Here is an 18,808-nt window from a genome sequence, read left to right as displayed (position 1 = left end):
ACTGAGATCGTGGCTGTGGGAGCTCAGGACCCGGGTTGACAGACAGTAAAGGGAGGGGCTGGTTAATGGATAATGAGACAATGAACTTGAGACTGAAAAAGACAGACCAAGCTCCATCAGCTGAAGCTGATATGGGACACACCCTCTTCCTCTACAGCCTTCCCCTCCCTTTTATCTCCACATCATTCCCACTAGCACCCTCCTGCCCACTGCCCCTAACCGACCCCTCGCCCAGCCCAAATTTCTTCTCCTTACCCCCTCTGGCTCTTCTTTCCTGGGGGTGATGTTGAAACTCTGGCCCCGGCCCCCCCACCACATTTCTCTGACTCCATCTGGGGATGGAGCATTTAAGGGTGGGAAGATTTGAGGATGCTCAGACCCCTTGGGGAGAGGCTGAAGCTTGTAACTGAGAAGAGGGAAGTCGGGAAGGAAGCAGGGGGAGAACACAAGGGAAAGGAGCGTTGGGGTGCACGCACGATTTGGGGTCTTTTGAAAAGTGAGTCCAGCCCAGCTAACGGAGGCTCCTCGGAAACTTCTGTTGACTCTTGAGAGGGCGGGAGAGATGCCCAGCCCCTTAAAGGAGAATACACACAATTCTGGAAAAGTAGAGAGGAAGTAGAGGAGCCTGAAAAAGGTGAGGAAAAAGTGGGATCTGGGAAAAAAGTACCTAGATTCCCTTCTTTACCCTAATCCAGATCCTATTCATGAGTATTGGAGACGGCCTGAGGGGAGCAAGAGTACTGAGTATTAACTGGAATAATTTGGGCCACTTCTCTGGGAAGCTCAGGGTTTGTTAGTCTTAAAGGGAAGGCTGGGGGAGAATGGGTAGGAGGAATGTGAAAGCAGTTCAGGCCTGCTTACTGCTCCCCCTGAGAGACCTAACAAAAGTGGTTGAGAGGGAATAAATGGAAATTGGACTTAAGGGGATTTTTGCCTGGCAAGACCCAAGAAATGAGGAGGGGGTCAAGGTAGTGTTCTGTATATCCTTTTCTAGAAAGCATGAAATAGTAAGTCATGTAAAGTGGAAAAGTAGGGAAACTGAAATATTTCCAGGATGCAGACACAAGTGCAGATGTGCTTACTGGGGTGGGAGTGGGAGACCTAAGGGAAAGATATTGCCACTTAGCATATCACACACACACACACACCAGCCAATAGGAAACCAGAGCCCACTCCAGGTATTGCCACTTAGTACATCACACACATACACCAGCCAATAGGAAACCAGAGCCCACTCCAGGTACATGACCTTTCCCTCCAACCCAGACACTAGATCTCCAAATTAATGATTCATGTTCAGGACTTTGAAAGCTGAGGGCTGGAAACCTTTGTTCAGTTCAACAATCCCATCTCCCCACCCACACCTCTGCAACTGAAGAAGCAAAGATGAGTGTGTAGGCTCTAAGAGGGAAGGAATGGGACTACAGCTAAGGGAGTCTGAGGGTAGGAAGGCAAAAATCCACATTTAGATATGAAAAAGACAGGAAGTAAAATACAAAGAGTTAATAGGCTGCTGTTTTATTGATTTTGAGTCTGTATACAGGCAGCAATCCTTAGGTGGGGGTCCCAGTTTTCTAAAGTGACACTCAATACTCTTCCCCACAGCAGAACACCCTTCCAGCCTCAGCTTTAGAAGTTCCCTGTCTTGGCTACAACTGGAAATCGTGAAGATTTTGTGAGAGACAGAGAGTGTATCTGAGGCATACACCTGCTAGGAAAGTGACCCAGAAGCCTGACTCTAGAAGTCCTAAATGCTGCCAATCATCCCCATCCTCACTTGCATTCCAGAGCCCTCAATCTCTTGGGGGAATAAAATTTCCAAGGGCTTCCTAAGGGCTGTTGCAATAGGAAGAAATGTGTACCACAATGTTAAAATCCCATTATCCACCCTCCTTCTCCCTACCATCCTTCATTCAAGAGCCTCGTTTTAGTCTTTAATAATTGGAGGTATAGCAGCAGCGGAGGAATACAGTAAAAAAAAAACCACCAGAGAAATGGAGGAAAGTCAGAGGCAGAAAAAAGAAAAATGAGTAACTTGGATCAGTACCCAGCCAGGCATGCAAAGAGGACAGCAACTGAGGACCACCTCTCACCTCCCCACACACACCCAGTGGAGGCTTAGTGGATGAAAGGAAGGCTTGAGAGACAAGGGGCTGTATCAGATTTTTCCATTTTCAGAATCTTGATCTGGTTGCAGGTTTTTGCCAGGAGCGATGGACGCTGGGAGGTGTAGCTGAATGACTCACAAGATGAGTCACAGATCCAGTTATAAGCAGGGAAAGAGGCCAAGGTCTTTCCCACCCCCACTCCTCTCAGCCCTGTCAGCCAACTTCCTTCCGTTCCTCTTTTTTACTGCTCCTTAACCCTGTGGCCAGTGATGGGAGGTGAAATGGAGAGTCTACAAGGGGAATGGCATAATATTTTGTTAATGAATTTAAATACAGGAAGGGGGCAAAACACCCTGTGATTTGCAGGCTGGGTAGCTACAAAATGAAAGAGACAGAGTGCCATTATGACTCACTGAAATTTGCAGTTGAAGGGCCTGGACAGAAAAAGGAAATCAGAAGAATCTGGCATGCAAGTGATTCCAGACCAGGAGTGAGCTTCTAACTCAGTCTTCTCATCTATGGCTGTGCGTCTGGGGCACTGACTCCTTGGAGAAAGAAGAGGACAGAGTCCAGAAGTGTCCAAGTACCTCTGGGACAATCATCTCTGAAGCTTCTTTACTGGGGAAGCAAAAATGTGACTGGAAATGTGGACACATGGCTGTTCAGAAAAAGAATGGCAAAAGCTAGATTCTCAGAAGTCATTCAGAACCAGCTCCATTCTTTCTCAGTATCACCTCCCAAATATATAATACAAAGTCATTAGTAATTTTTGTTTTTATTGGTCTGTGAATTTTAGTTTCACTTGAGAAGAAAGTGAGCCAACGGGAGAGGGAGGATGCCTCCCAGGCCCTGTGCAGCAGTGAGTGGAACACCATCCCCCACTCCATGAAGAGATCAAATCTTAAAAACTTTTTTGATATAATCTTTTTATTTTGTTGACAGAATCCAGTTGAGGGGAAAACTTTTGGTTAAGTCTTATAACTCTCAATAAAACCAGCATAGATGAAGGGAAGAGTCTGGAGGCCTTGCCCATAGTATACTTGCTCCATCAGGGCTGGAGTAGAGATTGTAGGGTGTAGGGGTAGTACTGTCTTAAATCAAAACGGAAAAAATAAGAACCCTGAAAATTTCCCCTCTCCAATAAAAACCTCAGTACATACCCCAATTCCCTGGATTAAAAGAACTAAGTGCACTTATTTAAGCCTGAGAGATGATATCATCACTCAGTGAGGGTTATGAAGTCTACCTCCCCCTTCACTCACAGACCTCGCCTTAACTAAGGAATTTTTACTCATTTTCATTGCATGTCATGTACTCCTCTCCTCCCTTCTCAACACAGTAATTGCATAGGCTTACCTCTTCCACCCCCTCATCTTCCCAAAATACCACAAACTATCCTGAGTCTGTTTTCCCCTCTCAAGCAATATTCCTTCACCCCCACATCCCACACAGCCCCCTCAAAGGATAAAGCAACTTTCCTCATCCCTATAGAAAAACATTCATTGACTCAGGGTCCCTCATCCTTAGAATGGAGGTTTATAATGCCTTAATAGTTACCCTCCCAAATTAGAAATTTATTTCTTAATGAAAAGCTATAGAGCCTAAATAAAGCCCTCTTTTACCATACTCACTCCTAAGCCACTTCCCCACCACCCTGAATTTCCACCTTTTTTATTTGAAAAGAGGTCAAACTAATTGGGATTAGTTAATTTGTAAATCAAAACAAAAACAAACATGATACAAGGTTTCCATTTTTGTTCATTTGTCCTTAGTTTTTAAAAACAAGTTATTGACTAGACTCTAATAACAGATTGAATCCAAACACAGCAGTCCAGTAGAGAATCAAAACTTTCCTGGTTTTATTCTCTGGGAAAATCCCTGGTCTATCTCCATTCCTACTGGTCCAGGCCAGAATCCTAAAATATAGCTGGCTGCCCGTGGAAAAGCTAGGTGAGCTGTGCAAATTTGGGGTGAATTTACGCTACCTGTTGTTTGGGTGCACGTTTAGGGGATGGAAGTTCATGAGGTGGTGGTCTCACCAGTGTTTTGCTGACTCTAGAAACAGTGAGGTGAGCAAGGTACTCACCTTGGGCACAAAACTTAAAGATGACCAACACAGTAATCAAGATACTATTTTAATGCACTATTTTTTTGAAAATCAAGATCAATATAAAAAAATCTACAATGAATGAAGTATCAAAATTTTAAATAAAGACAGGATTCAACCCCATACTTGCTCAATTCAGTCTTATTTCTCTCACCCTAATCTGTCTTGTTGGATCCTGTCTTTAAGATTTTGCTCATTATACATTCTTTTTCATTAATTTCTAGAAATACTGCCTTAAAACAGTATTGATCTTGATTACTGAGTTTTTCAGTACACCTTAATTTTTGCACCTGAGGGGAGTGCTCATCTCATACTAGTCCCAGCCATGCCCAGAAATATATATGCACCCTCTTTTGGAACCTATCTCCATTGACCTCGCTACTTTTTAAAAATGCTACTTCAATTAAAAGCCTAAGAATTAATAGCCACAGGAAACGATTAAATTAACAGACTATCAGAGCTGAAAAATAAATGACTTTCAAGTTTGTTGAGGAGAAAGGAACCTTTCTAAACTGAACAATTCCAATGTTGGCTGGCTTTGTTACCAGGGGTAAATGGGATGACAACTTTCCTGACTGGGCAAAAGCAACATAGCAAATACAAGCACCCCCAACACATACACACCTAACAGCACATACCTAACAACCCATGTCTGCCTTAGATAAAATGTGGGTATTACATTCCATGGAGTGGGTTATGAGTACATATAACAAGAGAAATCCACGTACAGAAAAATGACCCAATAACACTCTGGACACTTAAGTACACTTATTCCCCTTCTTCATATGTACCCAGGAGTGTTTACAATTGCATAGTTGGGTTTTTTTTCCCAGAAAAAAAAATTTAAAGAGAAAGCGAAATTGGCCCAGGATAGGTCCTCCAGTTTAAAGCTCTTAGAAATGGTGCTGGCCAGAGCATACGCTCTCCAGACTTGTGCTTTGTGCAAAATGCAAAGGAGCTCCCCATACTGTGTCCACAGGCCCACTCCCATCCCCTGGGAAAAGGGTTGGATCAGGGAAAAGGGGAAATCCAGACAGATCAGCTCATTGGGAGTAATCTGTGATCTGTGGCTATAGTTCACTAAAATATATATCTCTACCTGCCTTTTATAAATTGCCCCAACCCTACCCCATGTTTCAACATCAGTCCTATTATCAAAAATATCTCTTCTTACAAAGTATTTTTAATTATTTTAATAAACTAACCACAGATTAAGGTCAGCTATGGCTTAACAAAAGAAGCCAGGATGTTAAGTTCATTCTCCAACAGTAGAGAGGAAGGAGAATCACTTAAATAGGAAAAAAAATAATTTTTAAAAGCATTTTTGCTTGCTGGGGTCTTTTTGTTTATTTTTCTTAAAAAAAAAAAAAAAGCCAAAAAGCAGTTGCTTCCTACAGAAACACAGCAGCAGAGGATGGTAGTGCTATATTTAGGTTTTTGGTTTTGTTTGTAACAGTCTAGCCAAAGGTCCATCCTTCTCCCACCCCTCTCATGGCGCTCTGAAACCCAATGTGTGCTTATTGCTAAGTAGTTTTAAAAAGATCACCTCTGCACCAGTTTACCTAGAGAAAATTCAACACACACAGCTACTTTTCTCATTACTCTCTTCCCTTCCCCACGGAACTTTCTTTTTAAATAAAATTAAAATCTTAGAAAAAAAAATCACATCCTTAGCTGAGCTCAGTCCTCAAAAAGGATGAGGAAAAGACAGGGCAATCAAGCAATCTTCTCTCAAGCTAGAACCGATGACAGATGGCTATTTAGAAGGAAACAAAACTTAAGAGGAAAAGGCTTCCCTTTTAAGTTCCTCCCTTTCCCATATCAGTAAACTGACTTAAACTACTCCCCAGCTAGTAAGCACCCATGAGCACACACTGCCTTGTCTCTCCAGATCCTTCAGGAAGAAGTATTTATCCAACCCTAATTTCTATTTAGTTCCAATCAATAGCAAATTTGTCCAATTTCCCAGTTTCACTCCACACTCTCAACTCCATTACCATGTGCTTATTCCCCAACTTAAAACAACTTTGGTCTGTTTTTTCTTATACTGACTGAGGAACTCCTTTGCCTGTTTCTCCCTAAGACTTCTGCCCACCTCCCCATCCCCACACATAAAACCCTCCCCTACTGCTTTCCCTTAGGTCCTGGGTGGACCCAAGGGGTAGTAGGACCACCTTTCCCCTCCTAGTACTTCCTCAGTCCCATCAACATCCATAGCGGACAAGTACAGCTCTCGAGGCACCATCCAGCCCTGACCTGCTCTTGCTGGCCTGGCAGCTCTCCAGTGCACACACATTTAAAAGTTCCTAACCAGGCTCCTACAGACATTTCTGTATTTGCCTTGTCCACATGGGGGCTGGGTCTTGATGAGCTAATTAGTTGAGTTTAACTTTCTTTAGCCCCTTTGCCTTGAGGCTCTCACATTCAGAACCTGTGCACCAGCAGCTCCCCACCTGGGTCACGTTCCCTCCTCCTCAGTTCTTCCCTGTAACAGCAGGAGCAGAAGTTGTTTGTCTCAGGGTGTCCATAGAAGCTGCAGTTCGGTTGTTTGCATTTGGTCTGGGTTGGGGGAAGGCCCCGGGGAACTCCAGCCCATCCATCTGGCTCAGGGGGCTCTCTGTAGCCGTTGCTATAGGAATCAGCCACGCGCAAGGTGGGTGGTAACAGTGCGCCCCTGTGAACTCCATCCTTGGAGTGACTGCCTGGCTCCAGAGAAGGGATGCCGTCCTGAAGAGGGTAGGGTCGCCCAGGAGGGCACTGTCTGGGGAAGGTAGCATATGGTGGTAGCCCCCCCACACATGGACCCCCTGCCAACTGCCTCCGGGGTTCCTGGCAGTGGACTCCACCCCCAGAAGGCCGAGAGATAGTTAAGCCCCCAGCGTAGCCAGTAGAGAATGCCATTGCCTTGGACTCTGCTTGGGGGGCAGTCAGCAGCTCCTCCCCACCATCTGGCTCTGGCTTTTTGGCTGGAGGAGGCCCACTCCCTACCCCTCCATTCATGATCTTCCTTTCTGCCTCCTTCTGCTTCTGCTCTGCCTGGAATCTCTCCTCAGCATCAGAAAGGTAGCGCTGGATCATCTCCTCCTGATATTGGTGACGGTGACCCATCTTCAGGGTTCCAACAAAAATAAATTTCCCTTCCCCTTGCATTGCAATCCTCATAATGCTCAGACTTTGCATCACCTCCTGGCTATACTTGCTCCCTCCATTGCCAACAGACTCACATGTGGGCTTCTCAGATACAAGCCCATCCCCAGCTGCCTCCTCCTTGCCACCCTTCCAGCTCTTCAGTGAGGTTTTCTTCTTTTTCTCCAGTGTCTCAGTGCCACTGCTTACCCCCAAGCCCATTCCCATTCCTCCAGGCTTAGAACCCTTGCTGTGCATCAGGCCTCCCATGTTCTTCTTGAGCTTGCTACCCAAGGTTTTGCCAAAGCTGCCCAGTTTGTTAGCCACAGAATCTGCTCTTTTCTTGTCCTTTTCCCGATCTCGCTTTGACTTCTCTTTCCACTTGCTGCCCTCATTGCTGGTAGAGCTGCTGCCCACTGACTCCTTGTCTGATTCCCCAGACTCAGGCGTCGACCGGGGCTCATCTCCAGCTGAGGCTGTGGGGGACTCTGGCTGGGCTAAGGGAGCCTAAAAGAGACAAGAACAGGGTTGAAAGTTACCCCTGGTAACTGTCCGGGTTGAGGGAAGCCCTCAGGGACCTCTAGCCCATCTACCTGGCTCAGTGCTCCTGCAGCCGTTGCTATTGGAATTACCCATGTGGAAGAGAGGTGATAACACTATGAACTCCATCTATGGATTGACTGCCTACTTCCAGAGAAGGGCTGCTGTCGTGATGGGGGATGCTTCACCCAAGAGTGTCCTTCCCCAGTTCCAGTCAGCTCTCCCACGGACCAGAAAAAGCTGTACCTTTAATATCTGTTATCTCAGCTCCTGTAATTTAATTCCCTTCTGTAACATGGAGACAACAAAATGAAGCCTGACTGCTCTTCTAGAGCAATGAGCAACTATATAATACATGGCCCCTACAGACACTAGAATGTCCTGTATTATAAATTTCTCTATGCCAAATGCTACCCAAAATTAATCTCAAGGATATCTTGACTGACCCCAACCAAGTCTAACCATCCTGCATCCCCTCAACCTTTAGACATTCAGCACTGGAGTCCATCAATTTGCCCTTGCTCTTGTGTTCCTATTCTGTGGATATGGTGATATCCTCAGAGCCTACTGGACTAGGAGCTCTTTAAGCTATTCTGTCTCTTTAAGCTGTTCTAGTGCCCAACACAGAGGTCTATGTATAGAGGGCTTGGGACAAAGTAATGACACTCTCGTGTTCAACAGGAAGTCTAGAAAACTTTTTTTTGAAGAATGTGTCCTAGTATCAGAAAGCGAAGCTTGGTTAGACAGGGAATGTGAAAAACAGAGGGCACTAACTGGTGGAAAGGGAGGAAGAAAAGTATTTTGGGACTTACCTGATATTTTCCAGTTATTCCTAACCTTGAGTCTTAAACCACCACTGAGAAGAGATTCAAAAGGAGACGACCACCACCAGATCTCGTTCTCCCTGTTGTTAAAAGTGAGGACAAACAAGGGTGGGGTAGAAGAAGTCCTCACCTGTGCATCGGAGGACACTGAGATCCACTTCACATTCATGTAGCCATGCAACAGATGCAATTTAACCTCTAGGGACAGGATTACACTGTGAAAAGGAAAAAAAAGGAATTTAAAAAGTACTCAGACCTTTAAAAAGCAAAGCATTGCAATCCTGTTGGGAGGTAGGGTGGCAGAGGACTACATACCTTGGGACTCAGATGGGGACCCAGGGCTGGCTCTGAGCCATGGCTCTACCAGTCACTAAGCTTTATGACCCTGAGCAAACCACTTCAACTTCCCTGAAACTCAGTTGGGGTCGATAATGGGTATAGATATTAGTATTTATCCTGTAGGGTTTAGTGAAGATTAAAATAGTATTTGGAAAGGTCCCAGCACAGTGTCTGGAAAATAGACACTATAAACAATAAACAGAAAATAGGCTACTATAAACATCCATTATGTTATCATTTTGAATATTATTTAAAAGGAGGAGCTTTTGATAATTAGTCAAGAACTTATCTAAAAGGCCCTAAACTCTGGGTTTTAAAACCAAACCCTCTTGGTTAGGTCCCAGTTGCAGGAGCCCAAAGAAGGAAGCACTGGTTAGAGGTAAAGAAGGAGCTCATGCACTCTCCATAGAAGTGTGGAGGGATGCAGGAAAAAGGCTAAAATAAGTCAAGTTCTGGGAGGTGAGGGAGAACACAATTTTCTTGCTGCTTAAATTCCAGGGCAAAAATCTTGAACAAACTACTTTAGTCAACTTTTTAAAACCCCTCTCACTTGGGCTGGGAGAAAAAGTATAATTTGATTATCTTGATTTTTCTGATCACTGTTTTGGGGATTCTGGGATGTACCAGTACAAGAACACTCTTCATATTGTAAGGGAAGAATAAGTTGAGATCCCAGGATTCCCATTTCTTTCACAGGGAGTTAAAAACAGCTTGCATGCCTGAAGAGACTTGATGACCTGTCTCTCATCTCTCCATCTTCCCAAAGACACTGAAGCCAGGATGTGATTGTCTTGTCTCTGAGCTGAGGAAAAGTTCACAAGAGATGGACACTGTGGAAGAGATTGCAACTACAAAGCAGATAAAGGCTAGGCCTCCCTCACCTGGCCAACTGGACATTGTCACTGTCATCTTTTCCCCACTCCCAGCCCTTTCCAGGGTCCACAGCAAAGTGCAAGGGCAGCAGCTTATGCTCTGAATCTGTAAGTGGGATCACAGCTGAGAAGGAAAAAAACACGTCATCAAGGAGTCTCCCTGAACAGAGATGCAAGCAACTGAACACAAACTGACTTCACTGAAGAAGAGATTGAAACATACCGCAGGCCTCTAAATGCAGTCACTTCTTAGTTCGTTGCCAGTTACTTAGTATGTTACTTAGTATGTCAGTTACTCTGGCATTAAAAATTAACAGGTTGGTTTTCCCTTACTACCCAGCACACAATCTAGCCCACTAATCTCCACGACTCCCCACCATCAGTCAACTAACACTCATGATGTTCTTGCCAGTTAAGGTGGATTCAGGGATTCAAAGTCATTAGAGACAGATACTACAGAGCATTATTTGGAAGGTTCTATGACCTTAATATGTATGTTCTTTACTCCAGAACATGGAGCAGGGAATATAGGCTACTGTGTTTTTTTCCCCAAACTTTCTTTTTTTAATTGTTTGTTTGTTTTTTAAGTTTAGAACCCTGGTATATCTTACAGCTTAGAAACACAGTATCAGCATGTGCTGCCTGGGCTTGCTTGTCACTTAATTCTTTTCTCCTACATTCTCTCTTGTTTTGGTTTTCAAGTAAAAATAAAGCAGACCAAAAGACACAAGTGACACAGACATTGCATTCAGCACCTTGTTCCTGGGCACTCTCCTTCTGCTCCATGGACACAAGTGCAGAAAAGTGGGCCTGATCATAGGCAAGCACCAGAGGGGAGCGATGACACTGGCTGGCTGGGACCTCCACGGGCAGATAGATTCCCCCAAAGGGAATAGGGGCAAATGCTGCAGGAAACCATGAAGATTATTATTAAAGCTCTGTTCTTACCTAATGGGCAACCCCTTTACCTCACTCTACCAATTGAGTCCCCCCTTTCATTCCAACCCCAGGTAAATAGTAATTCTCTCCTAGGAAGCCTCATCCCTTAATCCCAGCTGCTTTAATCTGAATCTCTTGAGAATTTTGCACTAATTGTTTTTTCTCCAGGAGTCTGTATATCCCCTTTCCTGCCCTCCTTCCAGTGTTTGGCCGAAGACTCTACTCTGCAAATAGGGACACTCCTGGTGGAGTAAGGACTGGCTGACTCACCTTCCCCTCCAGAGTCCCTCAGCATGGTGTCTGCCACGACAACGATGGGCCTCCTAAGCACATGGGCAAGGACAAAGACATGGAATTCTTCTAGGCTCTCATACACAGGCTCCTCTGAACTCTCCACCCTAGAATTGCAGGAGGGGAGAGAGAGGAAGGGATGGAGTGGAAGGGAGGGCAAAGAAAACAAAATGAGACCCCTGAAGACCTGTTCTGCAAACAGGAAAAAGAAGAATGTCCTTTTCTGATTTCCACTCTTAAGGATGCCACTCAAGATTGGAAATATTGATTATTTTATGCTACCATGGCTGTTTCTATTCCCATTTCACAGATGGGGAAATCCAAGAAGAGAGATTTGAAGGTTCTAAGGTTTAAGTAGTGGTAGGAATCAGGAGGGACTTTCCCTTAGTACCCACCTTGTTCAACATTCTTCCCCTATTCTCTACCCAGGAGCTCCATACACAACCATGTAGCCTCATCTTATGTACCTACTACAAACACACACATATCATACTCACCATGTCCTACCAAAAAAAGAAAAGAAACAAAAATTCCTGCTCCTATCTTCCTTTACTTAAAGAACAGCCTTACCGTCTGCCTAGTAATCTAATCAGAAATCTGTGTAATATTTACTATACTTTATCTCTCATCTTCAGTTAATCACCTGGCTTGACCAATTCTATTTCTTAAGTATCTCTTGCATCTGTCTCCTCTGGCCTATCTGTAATCTACCACTCTTGTTTACACAAATGGCCCTCGCTTTTCTGGATTACTACAACTGCCTCTAGTCTCAGTGTCCTCCAATTCTTTGTCCACTCTGCTATGTGTTCAAATACACAAATTGGTCCTACCACTCCTATACTCCCAATTCAGTGGCTTCCCGTTCCCTACAGCAATGTTTTTTCTTCAACACTGGGTGCTTGCTTCAAATGCTGATTTCTGGGCTTTAAATCAGTCCAACTTAACTGGACTTCCTTAGGATGAAGGTCCAGAAATTGGCATTTTAGACAATCCTCCCAGATTATTCTTAGGTACAATAATTTTTAACTTTTTACTACAGAAGATTCTAAAAAGACTTAAACATATTCAAAATTAGAAAGAATATTATACTAACTCTCATGTATCCATCACCCAGCCTCAACAATTGTACACATGGTCAATCTCACCTAGACCTTGATCTGTTTCCCTATCAGCCCCTACCCCAACCCTACCCAATTACTTTGAAGCAAATCCTAGACAGCATATCACTTCATTCATAAATATTTTAGTTTCTATCTTTAAAAAATAGGCCTCCTTTTAAAAGCAACCACATGCCATTAATATCACACTTTAAAAATTTAGCTATAGTCAAAAATAGACATTGTTCACATTTCTCCAACTGTCTTATATAAATGTCCATGCATTCCAATTAGTTGATATGTCTCCTAAGTGTCTTTCAGATTAGATTCCCTCTTCCTTTTCATTTTCCTTGCAATTTATTTATTGAGGAAACTGGGTCATTTCCTCTGCAGTTTGCCAAAGTCTGGAGAGGATACAATTTTAATTCCTTAGCAAGGTACAAGAGAAACCTTAGCACAGCACACAAAAATCTGGATTGCCCAGTCACATCTATCATTCTGCACTACATACTCTGTATTCCAGCAATATTGAACTAACTGTAGTTCCTTTACACGTTTCTGTGACCTTGCCATGGTTCCTCTCTTTTCTTCTAACATTCTCTTAGCAGGGCATTTTGGGTACTGAGGACTCAGTAAGGATGCCTGCCTACTCCCCACTTAGCCATACTTACCCACCACAGTTGGCTCCATTGGTACCTAAATGCATGCGAGGTTCACTTGAGGCAAGCTTGATAAGCTCATTCCATTCCCTCTGCCATTCATCCTCTGTGTACACCAGTCCTGACTATGTGAGAGATAGGCAGGGGTTATTAAACAAGTAGAGGTTAGGTTCATGAGACAAAAGCCATCCCAACTCACTCACGTTACCCCATGCCCTATTCTCTTAGCACTTGGCTCACAATTTGTACTACAAACCAAATCTCTTCTCACTTTTATAGTTAAAATCCACGAAAGAATAATCTGATCTTTCTCACACTTTTTCTATTATTTTACAACCCACTTAAGTCTATCTTCTATGTCTGCCCTCCAGCCTATATCCCTCATCCCCCACATATCACTTCTACTAAATGACCCTGGATAATGGATGATAATCTTCTAATGCCAAATTTAGTGGACTCTTCAGTTCTCACCTTTCTTAACTTTCATGTGGCATTTAATCTCCTCTTGAAACTTTCTTCTGTGGCTTCCACAACACTACTTTCTCCTACCTCTCAAAACACTGTCTACCCCAGAAATACTGGTGTTGTGTCAGTAATTTTAGCCTTGGTTCCTTCTGGGTGATTTCTTCTACTTCCATAAACTCATCTACTGCCATCTATATGCAAGGGACTCTAACATGTCCCTCTCTAGCTCAGACTTTCTCTTAATTTCTATATTCCCATCCAACTGCCTACTGAAGATTGCCACCTGCCTAGGACTACCTCAAACTCTACACAAAACTGAACACCTATCTCTTCCAAAACCCACTCCTTCTTATATCCCTACCTTAGTGAATAGCACTAACACCCAAATACCCAAGCTGAAAACCAGGGAGTCACCTAAGACTCCTCTCTTTCACTTACCCAACACCTGGATCCCTTTAGTCAACACCATGAACTACTGCAATGCTTTTACTCCTTCTAGTGTTAACACTTCTGGTTCATTTTCTACAATGCTACCAGAAAGATCTTCCTACATTTAAAATCTGATGTTTGCTTCCTGCTACTTCTTTTAAGAACTGTCATTACCAACTAGATATAGTTCAAACTCCTTAAGCGTTGCATACAAAGTCCACTTCCTGGCCTCTACTCATCTGTCTAGTCTAATATGTAATTTGATTAGCTGGAGTTCCTTGAATGTACCATTGGTCTGGGCTTTTGTGTAGGCTGTTCTTTCTGCCTGGAGCAACCCACTCCCTATCTATTGGGTGAACAATTTCTCAACTGTCAGGAGATAACTCAAGTGTCACTCCTCTAAGAAGCCTTTCCTAAATCTCTCTGGTAGAATGACCACGCCACTCCTTCCTTTGTGTCTTCCCTCCTCAACTGCTATACAGACTTCTATCATGGAAGTTATAATCTGTTACTTTGTTGCAATTATATATTTACCTATCTCCTACTACTGTTAAGGGTTGGAACCATGTTATGCAATATGCCTAGTGCCTACTATATAATCAGTAATCTATACATGCTGAGTGAAACTAATATAGGGGCTGTAGAATATATATGATTTGGGAGACAAGTCTACTTTATTAATTTATATTTGGCTTAATTATAGTATTAAAATGAGTTTACACTACCTAGATACATACTGACAGAGCAGAAAGAATCACACTGGATACAGGCAGGCATCAGGAACAAATTCAACAAATTAAAAAGCTGTTGTGAGCCTATTTTACTTTAATACAAAAAAATGACAAAGCTATTTTCAGTTTGTAAAATATTATCACAACTTTTTTCAATTGAAAATAAAGAGCAATGCACAAATTATATGTGGGATGCTCTAGTCACTCTGATACATGGTCACTGATACACACAGGAATCTTTTCTTCCTCTCACCCATTTCTACTTCCTGTTTTTATACACACACAGCCACTAGGTGGTGCAACCCTTCTAGCCTGAAAATGCTCTTAATGGGTTTCACCAGTAATTTCAAAACAAAATCAGAAGGCCTGAAGGGAAACAAAAGTGAAAATAAAGAAGTGAAAAGACATCAAACTAAAAAGCTTCTGCAGAGCAAAGGAAACCATCAATTAAACGGAAAGACAACCTACAGAATGGGAGAAGAATTTTGCACATGATGTTATCTGATAAGCAGCTAATATCTAAAACATATAAAGAACTCATACCTCAATACAAAAAAATAAAAATAAAAATAATAAATGGGTAGGGGACCTGAATAAACACATTTCAGAGAAGACATACAGATGACCAGCATTACTAATCATCAGGGAAATATAAATCAAAACCACAGTGAGGTACTGCCTCATACCAGTCAGAATGGCTAATATCAAAAGGACAACTAACACCATTGGTGGGAATGTAAATTAGTGCAGCCACTACGGAAAACAATATGGAGGTTCCTCAAAAAACTAAAAATAGAAATACCATACAATCCAGTAATTCTACTTCTGTGTCTGTAAGACACTTTTTTTTGAAATCACTAATTTGAAGATATATGCACTCCTACATTTATTACAGCTTATTATTTACAACAGGCAAGATACAGAAGCTACCTAAGTGTCCATCATAGATGAACAGATAAAGAAGATGTGGCATATGTACAAAATGGAATAATACTCAGCCATAAAAAAGAACAAAATACTGCCATTTTCAACAATATGGATGGACCTAGTGGGTATTACAGTAAGTGAAACAGTCAGACACAGAAAGGCCAATACCATATAATTTCATTTGTATGTAGAATCTAAAAATAAAAAAAACCCAAAAAACAGAGATTCATAAACATAAAGAACAGATTGGTGGTTGCCATAAGGGAGGGGGATGTGGCTGGATGGATGAAATACATAAAGGAGTTAAAGAGGTATACACTTAAAATTATAAAATAAATTAGTCACAGAGGTGGAAGTACAGCATAGAGAATATAGCCAGTAATACTGTAATTCCTCTGCATGTTGACAGATGATAAGTACACTTACTGTGGTGAGCATTTAGTAATGAAAATAATTGTCAGATCACTAAGTTGTTCATCTGAAACCAATGTAATATTGTATATAAACTATATTTCAATTAAAAAAAAAACCCACAAGGAGGCCCAGTATATCAGAACCATTTTAGTTAGTTTGGTGTTTGATACTGGCTAAAAGAAGCACCCCAGTCCATCACTCCTCTTCCCCCATTCCAACTCCCAAAGTGGGGTATAATGCTATATGAATGGTCTGAGCTAAGATAATTATTTGGCCATATTTCCAGCATGGAACTTTCAATGTACTATAAACAAAGGGAATAAAAGATTGCTCATTCGATAGCCACTATTCTCTATGCATGTATTTCCACTGAGAACCTTGAGATGGAAGAAGTGGCTGACCAAGAATAAAACATGGGTATTTCTGTGTCTCCTGTCTAAATACCATCATAATCTAACCCCACCTTTAAAATAGTAACTACTACAATTTAATAGCTGGAATTGGGTACCATCCATTCTCTGACTGTTGCTGTCACCTCTACTTAAAAGCTAGCATGCTCTAGTTTGGGCTTTTCTTGTCTCTGGAGTGGTCAAATTTAAGGTTCAGGTATGGTGTGAATTCAACAGTGAAAAATGCAAACTCTAGGCTGGCTCTAGCTCAGGCAAAAGAAGCTCTCCACAAGGTGTGCCACAGGGTTTGGAGGTGAAAAAGAATGTTATTTACTTGCCCTTGCCCCTGTGCTTTTATTTCCCTCAGGAATCTTCTGGGGGCAGACTGGCTGATCTGACTGGATTCTGACCTTAGTATCATCCTAATTTTAAGGAGTTCTTTGTTTTTGAGAAAGAAACAGAACATAGTCTACTTACATATTTGAATTCTCTAGGACATAAAATTCTAATAACTAAAACAAAAAAATCTCTTAGTTCTATATATATGTGGCCTGTAATGACAAAGCAATAAAGGGACAAAAGAAAGAAGATGGACAGAAAAAGGAAAGTTTCTGAAGGGATAGTCCCATGGTAATGCCAGAAACATCCAGCCATATACATGGCAAAAAAACATATATACACAAAGAGCAGGAGATAAACACAGAAGACAGAGAGAGAACCAGGGGAAAAGGAAATAGGGAGACCCATTATGTCTATGTAAATAATGTCATTACTAAAGGGAAGGGGTCAACAAATGTTTTCTGTAAAGAGCTAGACAGTAAATCTTTCAGGCTTCCTGGGCCATAAACAACTACTCTGTTCTGATGCTGGAGCAGGAAAGCACTTCCATAAACATACACATATAAATGAATGGGCAGGGCTGTAGTCCAATAAAATTTTTTACAAAAACGGTAGGATTTGGCCCATAGACCAACCTCTGTTATGGGTTATGAGTTTGCCCAACCCCTGATTGAAAAGTACAATCAGTCCACTGTTACTTTCTGATACAACAGCAGCCTCAATGCTAAACTATGCTAACCCGAGAAGTACCATTCAAACTCAATTAAACAGGCATGCTTTTAAAATTTTTAAAGAGTATATGAACAGCCAAAAAAAAGTTTTAAGCATTTACATTTCTATAACGGTTGAAAACATAGTCCTTAAAAATTGGTCTAGCCTTATTATAAACAAACAAAACAATACTAAAATCCTATGGACTTGTCATATCTACTAAAGGCTCACTGAGCACCTGTCAGGTGATAGGCACAATGTTAGATTCATCCTCTACAGATCTCAGCTGCCCCACACCAGATGTCATGACTACATCAGAAGCGTCTACCCTATGGTGTTAACTGTATTTTCTATAATTTCCAAGATAACAAGAGGAGTTAGCAGTAACCTAAGCACTTGGAAACATTTCCTGCTGGCTGGCACTGAGCATTTCCCCTAGGAAATTTTGGGAAACAAGATGTTGCCCTCACCTCTTTATTCTGCTGTGTTTGCTGCCACCTCCAGCGCCGTTTTAATGCTTCCTTCTCGGCTCCCTTCTCCATCAGTGCATACAAAGCTTTCCGCAGCATCAAGTCCCGATCATGGAAACCCCACATCCCTGTGGCAAGAAAACATAAAAGACACCTTACCTTGACTCAACTCCGCTTAATTATGATTAACAGACCCTGGCATGAAGGAAATCAGGCTAAAGCCCAGGTTCAAAGAAACCCTGGCTGTACTTAGGGTAAAGATACTTAAGAAAAAAGATGCTCCTACCCTGGAGGTTTAGAAACCTTGAGAACTTGAAAGTCAGGGATAGACTTCATCTTATAAACTCCTGACAGGAAGCCCTTACTCCTGATTTAAGTCTAACAACAGAGAAGCAGCAGAGAAGATGGGTCTGGCACATGGCAATCAGCATCAAAGTTGAGGGATACTTGGAAAATGGGAACTTTTTTAAAAGCCAAAGCAAATAATATATTGAATTATATACTTTATAATTTGAAGTAAACAAGTCTCAAAAAAGGACTGATGAAAACATATCCTTTTAATATACCAAAGGAATAAATATTAAGTAGAATTATATATACACACACATAGCTATATACTGCTTGCTCACTGCTGCTTATTACTTCTGGGGCTCAGCTCTCAAAGTGGGACCTATGCTAAACCCTGTGGTCTCCACGTACTCTCTGAATAAGACTGAAAAACCAGGCCAGGACTCTCTTCCAACTCCTGCACCGGCACATATGCACATGCACGTGCACACTCACACAACTCACATAACAACCTTGCTTTGAATCATCGCTTCTGCCTAAGATCAAGTTTGATTAGATCAACTCCTGCACATGAGATTTACTTCTATTGCTTCCTTCCTGCCAGGTAATGGGGACCACTTTCAAGACTCACCAAGAGAGGCTGCGTGCAGGAGGCAGTTTCCATCTCCAGTAGTTGCCAAAGGAAGCAGCCTCTGACAGGTGGGGTCCACACTCACCCACCAGTTCAAACGCCCTACAGAAAC

The 18,808-nt window shown here is 42.3% G+C and overlaps 2 protein-coding genes and 1 long non-coding RNA gene across 9 annotated transcripts in view; 1 reads left to right on the top strand and 2 right to left on the bottom strand.

Annotated features, from left to right (window-relative positions):
- The window catches only part of MTMR11 (myotubularin related protein 11), a 9,915-nt gene extending 7,281 nt beyond the window's left edge, over window positions 1-2,634 (bottom strand). For both annotated transcript variants that reach the window (XM_017671640.3, XM_017671641.3), the window contains exons 1-2: window positions 2,522-2,634; window positions 256-596 (exon numbers count right to left, since the gene is read on the bottom strand). In XM_017671640.3, coding sequence (XP_017527129.1) covers window positions 256-318 — 63 coding nt within the window. In that variant the 5' untranslated portion in view covers window positions 319-596; window positions 2,522-2,634. The remainder of the gene's footprint in view (window positions 1-255; window positions 597-2,521) is intronic.
- Window positions 1-18,808, top strand: part of LOC108404174 (uncharacterized) — a 26,904-nt gene extending 8,096 nt beyond the window's left edge. For 2 of the 4 annotated variants that reach the window (XR_001854878.3, XR_012130345.1), the window contains one exon: window positions 2,534-2,672. This is a non-coding gene — a long non-coding RNA (uncharacterized lncRNA). Of the gene's footprint in view, window positions 1-2,533; window positions 2,673-11,023; window positions 11,160-18,669 lie in introns of those variants that run through there. The other 2 variants (XR_001854880.3, XR_001854879.3) reach the window with 2 other exon arrangements.
- OTUD7B (OTU deubiquitinase 7B) overlaps window positions 5,574-18,808 on the bottom strand; it is a 59,131-nt gene continuing 45,896 nt past the window's right edge. For all 3 annotated transcript variants that reach the window (XM_073234561.1, XM_017671636.3, XM_017671635.3), the window contains 8 exons: window positions 18,697-18,798; window positions 17,778-17,905; window positions 12,915-13,027; window positions 11,126-11,253; window positions 10,672-10,821; window positions 9,926-10,040; window positions 8,836-8,920; window positions 5,574-7,848 (listed from right to left, as the gene is read on the bottom strand). In XM_073234561.1, coding sequence (XP_073090662.1) covers window positions 6,640-7,848; window positions 8,836-8,920; window positions 9,926-10,040; window positions 10,672-10,821; window positions 11,126-11,253; window positions 12,915-13,027; window positions 17,778-17,905; window positions 18,697-18,798 — 2,030 coding nt within the window. In that variant the 3' untranslated portion in view covers window positions 5,574-6,639. The remainder of the gene's footprint in view (window positions 7,849-8,835; window positions 8,921-9,925; window positions 10,041-10,671; window positions 10,822-11,125; window positions 11,254-12,914; window positions 13,028-17,777; window positions 17,906-18,696; window positions 18,799-18,808) is intronic.

This window comes from Manis javanica, chromosome 4 (genome assembly GCF_040802235.1).
Source record: "Manis javanica isolate MJ-LG chromosome 4, MJ_LKY, whole genome shotgun sequence".
In the NCBI taxonomy this organism is placed as follows: domain Eukaryota; kingdom Metazoa; phylum Chordata; class Mammalia; order Pholidota; family Manidae; genus Manis; species Manis javanica.
This window is presented reverse-complemented; position numbering and strand designations above follow the sequence as displayed.